The sequence below is a fragment of the Nicotiana sylvestris genome, chromosome 8, assembly GCF_000393655.2.
Source record: "Nicotiana sylvestris chromosome 8, ASM39365v2, whole genome shotgun sequence".
In the NCBI taxonomy this organism is placed as follows: domain Eukaryota; kingdom Viridiplantae; phylum Streptophyta; class Magnoliopsida; order Solanales; family Solanaceae; genus Nicotiana; species Nicotiana sylvestris.
Window position 1 is genome coordinate 63579585 of NC_091064.1, and position 5915 is coordinate 63585499.

General features: G+C 30.8%; 1 protein-coding gene across 1 annotated transcript; it reads right to left on the reverse strand.

Annotated features, from left to right (window-relative positions):
* Positions 1 to 1206: 1206 nt before the first annotated feature.
* Positions 1207 to 5121, reverse strand: LOC104248697 (LOB domain-containing protein 19-like). Its single transcript, XM_009804999.2, has 2 exons — positions 4641 to 5121; positions 1207 to 1673 (listed from the first exon to the last, which is right to left on the reverse strand). The coding sequence occupies exons 1-2, from the start codon at positions 5007 to 5009 to the stop codon at positions 1359 to 1361; spliced, it is 684 nt and encodes a 227-aa protein (XP_009803301.1). The 5' UTR covers positions 5010 to 5121; the 3' UTR covers positions 1207 to 1358.
* Between the last annotated feature and the right edge of the window lie 794 nt (positions 5122 to 5915).

Sequence of the window (5915 nt, forward strand, 5' to 3'; positions counted from 1 at the left end):
TAATTTACATAGTATGCACATATTTGGTAATAAGATTTTATATATGTTATAGTTAGGAAAAAGTCCCAAAATTCAATGGGACGCCCAGTTTGTACCCCAGTATTTAACCTATACCTTATTGTTTCAAAATATTTAATCTGTACCCAATATTGGAGAACTTCAGACAAAATTTTCACGCTTATTCTTCTACTTCTCCTCCTCTTCGTCTTCCCTGTATACCAACTTTCAACTATTGTCTTCCAGTTTCATGTTATGCGTTGGTTTTTTCTTCCCTCTTTCTTTTTTATTTCTTTTTAGGGCAGATCTGCTTCTCTCTATTCTGTCTTCGTTCTTTCTTTATTCTTTCCCCTTTTTCCCCTTTTGCACATATCAATGTAAAGTTATTTTATTGGTATTTTAATTAGTGCAGAAAGGGTTTATGGTTGTTTGTTGCCTTTTTTATGAGAATCTCTAGATTATCAAAATTTAGTATCTGTTTGAGCATAAATAGCAAATTCATCCACTAGGAAAACGAAAGGCAGCACGAATTGCAAATTTAGATTTATTGATTCAAAATCATTTGATTGAAATCCTTGGACCTGCATTCCTTGTCGGAAACGTGATTGAACATTGTCGGGAAGCGTGAAACTCGAAGATGCATCCCGGGATTCAGTTATTGTCTAAAGTTTGCAACTATTAGGAGTAACTTCAGAAAAAAATGATGTGAAGGTCAAATTGATTTTGTCTCTGAAGTTTGCATTACAAACTGAAGAACTTCTCATTAATTTATATGAAGTTTGCACTATGAACTAAAGTTTGCCAATTCACATTTACAAGTCTGAAGTTGTTCAAAAAGTGGATAGACTTGCAATTATTTATGCAAAATAGATATAAATTTAATAGTGACCCAAAAATTGAGTATAAATGCAAATGCCTCAAAATTGGCCAGCCCACCCAACTTTTTCTCATCGAAATAGGACTTCTGGTTAAAGAGCAGGTAAATCCTGATTGTAGCAAAAAGGCCGGGCTCACAGCAGCACTAATCCGCCCAGAATTTTTTCTTCTTTTCTATTCCTTCTTGTTGTCTTCTCTTCTCATTGATAATAATTAACAGATGTGATGTTTCTACCAAATAAATCAGTTTATATCACTTGCACATACACATGAATGAAAAAAAATATTTCGTTATCCGTAGGCAAAGACAAGAAGCTTAATTAGTAGAATTCGTTATACGTTAATTCGCTAAGATTAAAGTTCAACAAAATTCATACGATCATAATTAGTAGTATTCAGCAAAAACGTTACATATAAAAAAAGGGAGTTATATGATAATAATCTTCATAGAACTAAACTTATAAATTAAGAATAGAAGCATATCTTTATGGTGAAGGTCTAAATCTAACTCCAGGTAAGTGTCTAGAAACAAACTCTCGTGCTAATGTATGGAGCTCAAAGTTCTCCAGTTCTTGATCATCGAACGAATCACTTAAACCTGCAGTTATGTCAAATTGAGGATATTCCATATTATTACTCGAAGATGATATGCTTGAAGTAGTGCAGAAGATATCTGAAGATGATTGCAGCGCTGTTGGTGTAATTGGACTTTGTGGCTCTGGCCCTTGTCGCATAGGGAGGTGCTGTAAGGTAGAAAGGCGGGCTTGAACATATGCTAACTCAGCTTGCAAACTTACAACCTGCGTATGTGTAAGAAATCAAACCATGCGAGTATTGAACATCGGTTGAAAAATCAAAGAAAAGAAAATATAGGTGTTTCTTTTCTACTTCAGATATTGTCATCAAGAAGGCCGCTAGTGTTAACTAATACAAGACAATATTTTCATAGTTTGAAATTCTTACCCTGATAAAAATTTACCTGTTAAAATAAGTTAAATTACTAATAGCGTTGACAGATGTTATTTTATTGTTTTACTATTAGAATATTTAACGGATTGTAACAGTTAATGTGTACATTATCTTTCAGATTATTAATTTTGTTTTTTATAGGCTATATATGAGTTTAACTTTCACACTTAAATATAAAACAAAATTTTCACACTATTAAATCACCTAAAAAATCAATTATTTAGTTAACTGTTCATAAAAAAGTGAGACTAGTAACTTAAAAAATTAAGACTTGTTACAATATATTCAAATAAATTAACAAGGTAAATGTTTTTTATACTGACAATATATATACATGTTAAATACAAACAATATACCATATGATGCATTACGTTTTTCTTTTGAAATTTATGTTTCTTGGTTTCTTAGGTTTCAGTACTGACTGAAATCTCAAGTCTACAACAAACTAATTAAAATAAATCCTTATGGTTGATAAACACTCGTATAATTTTCATGAAATTCGATCGTATTATAATATCTGTCAGATTTCCCCCCAGTAACCTACCATGGACGGCAAACCCACTTTAATGTATTATGTTCTCTTAATTTTATTATGTAACAAAGGGGTAAAGACAACTTCGTGGCGTATAGGAAGTTAATATCAGAAAGCTTAATTCTGTTCGTGGAACTCTGTAACATTTGTGTTATCTCCTATAATAGATAGAATTGCAAGTAGTAACATATTGCTTTCCTACCTAATTAAAGAGTTTTGTGCTTATCTGCCCAATAATAGACATTTCGTAGTATATTTTATTCCTGAGCATTGGAATCTTACCACGAATTTTAAATGCTTAACTAATTTGCTCAACAAAATTTATTTTAGCACTTAAATGGTAAAATATTACTCACTACAATCTATTTTATGTGAAGGTGCTTAATTGAGCAAAGAGTTTAAGAAAAAAATTGAGAATTTATGATTTTATGTACATTATCATGACATTTACAAAAAAGTGAAATTATAAGATGTCACATTAAATGAAATGCACGGAATAATATTCTTTTGCATCTGAATTTGCCAAATTAACACTTTATAACGCATAGTATTTAGCACCTTTGTTGAGTTCCACCATAAACAGGTAAGAAAACAAAGTAAGCAAGAAAGTCAAATTATTGAACAATGGGAATATATATCGGGCTGCTAAAGTTGGTTAGGGTTACTTATTACTCCCGCCAAGCAAGACAAAAATATTTCAAAGTCCACGTCCATCAACTATTCTATGCAAAGTTCTCTCTCTTTCTTGTAGAGGAACAGCGCATGTTAGATTTTTTATTTTTATTTTTGCTAATAATGTTAGATTCAGTTTTAAGGGATTTAAATTATATATACTCTAAAGTTTTTTTTTCATACTCACACAGTAATTTAGTTGATTATAACATAATCTTCTAAGTTATCATATCAATTTTGCTATAAAAAGTTACTACTTGTTAGTAGGTCGATTAGATATGATAGTATAAAAATTAATACACTGTCAGTACACAAGACACTACACTCAATTTAAAAAGGATTTAAGTTATTACATGGATAATATAATGAATTTTTTGCACCATATATATATATATATATATATATATATATATATATATATATATATATATATATATATATATATATATATATATATATATATATATATAAAAGTTAGATAACAAATTAATGCTATTAAATAGAGTTGGTTTCCTGCAATTATCTTTCAAATGACATGATTACGTAAATAATTCTATATTATCATTGCAATTTGCAAGAAACTTGCACTCTTTTAAAATTTCAAAATTCGGATACGTAATAATTTTATGAGCCTTGAAATGTGGCTGGGTATGAGAAGTGCATATTAATGAACATATGTACAATATAACATGTTACTGTAGTAGTAAATGAACCATTACTCATTGTATTACTCCTATTTGTTAGCAACTTGTCAATGAGCAGTAACAAGAAAGACTTTCAGAGTACTGTAAGAAAAGACTCGAACCATTTTGAACACATAGACAGTTGAGGGTTCTATCATATAGTTCTACTATGATCCTTTTGACAATATTAGATTATGAGTCATTGACTATCCTACAGTTTCAAAAAAAATGCTAGCCACAACAAAGGACAGAAGTATATTTACCCCAACCCCACCTTGACAAATCTTGGAATAATTTCAGAAATTTTAGCTTATACTTTTGGATACCATTTGATCCTTCCAGAAATTTGAACCAAAAAAAAAAATCGTTAAAACACCAAATTATTGGGCAGCCCTAAATCCAATCATTTGATTTCTCTTTTTATCCCCTCTTCTTTGAAGGGCTCTACACAAGTCTATCGCTCTATCTTAAGTTTTCAAGCCCTAGAGCACATCTCATCAACTCCAGCATACAAGTCATCACACCATATGAACTTAACAGAAAATACAACTTCTCTTTAGTAAGATTAATTGACAAGCAAGAAACCAATCCAAAATTAGTCAATGAGTTTAAAATGAGAGTGATCTTATTATATATTTATATTATAAGTAACTCTTTTGTAGTATATATAAACATGTTGAGCCGAAACAATAAATACAGTTGAACTCACAGAATTCATCATTATAAAATTCAGTCAAGCAAATAATGTCAAATCAAGAATCGAGAGTCAGTAGCTTCGAATTAGACGTACAACTTTTTATTTCTGTTAAATATTTATATTGAGACAGAGAACAGAACTCACCTTAAATCCGCCTCGACTAAAAGCAATTGAGCAAGAATATTACCAAGAAAAAAGCCCAGAAAGTTCATACCTGTTGCTGAAGAGTAAAGATGTGAGCAACACAACCATAGATAGGGTCTCTAACTCTAGCAAGAGCCTCATAGCAAAGTGTAACGACAGCATCCAGACGTTTATGTGCTGGAATTCTGAGCAGCAATTTAGAGGCATTGCTAGCTCCAAACACCTTATGTACAGCAGCAAAATGAGCAGTGCCTTGATCAGAATCAAAATATGGTGCAAATATGCATCCCCTCACACATTTTCTTCTAAGAAACTTGCATGCACCACAAGGCCCGCTACCTCCTGCGCCTACAACATTATTATTATTATTATTATTATTATTGTTGTTGTTGTTATTATTATACTGACCATCAGCACCACCACATGAACCACCGTTCATATTTTCTCTGTCTTTCTCTCCCTCTCTATTTATGTGTTTATGATCTTTTATTGTTCACTTGCCAAAGTGAGCTTTTGAGCTTTGTGGGGTCTTGGAAAATTGGAAGCAGAAGCAGAAGCAGAAAGAGAGCTAAAGATTTGGAGAGAGATGGGTATTTATTTAAAAAGAGTATAGACTAAGAATGAATAAAATGGACACCTAGCTACTGTTTGTTACTACTAGTATTAATTTAATTCTGCTCTTTTATTTAAATTATTTATGGAAGCTTTGGTGGTGGGTCAGTTGATAGACCTGCCAAGAGAGTAAATCTCACCATACATATTTTAGGATAACAGGAGTTTACTCCCATAAATTGATCAGATTATTTAAATAAAAATTAGATATACTATTTATATGTAAAAAAAATGAGATTAGTAACCTATAAAGTAAGATGTATTATTTGTTACAATGAATAAGAAACACAGAATAACACTCTCTCCGTCCTAACTTAATTTACTTGATCGAGTTTGATTGGACATAGAAATTTAAAAAAGAAACTTTGAAATATGGGTTATATAAACTCTTTAAATTATTAGAGTAATATATGCTTCTTTTGTCCCAATTTATATGTTGTATTTCTTTTTATGTCTGTCCCCAAAAAAATAAAATTTAACTTTAAATTTTTTATTTTATCCTTAGTAAGATGATTTGTTACCAGATAAATATTTTTGTCTTATTTTAGAAAATAAATTTTAAAACTAATACTTTCTTTTATAAACAGCATATCAAGTTAGTTTGCATCACATAAAATATAAATCATTATCAAAGGTCATAGAAAATTTATGTGTTCTTTAGGGGTGGAGCTAGGGGGTGCATATTGGTGTAAACTTCTAAGCCAAGGCGAAGACAGAAGCAAAAAGGAGGTAA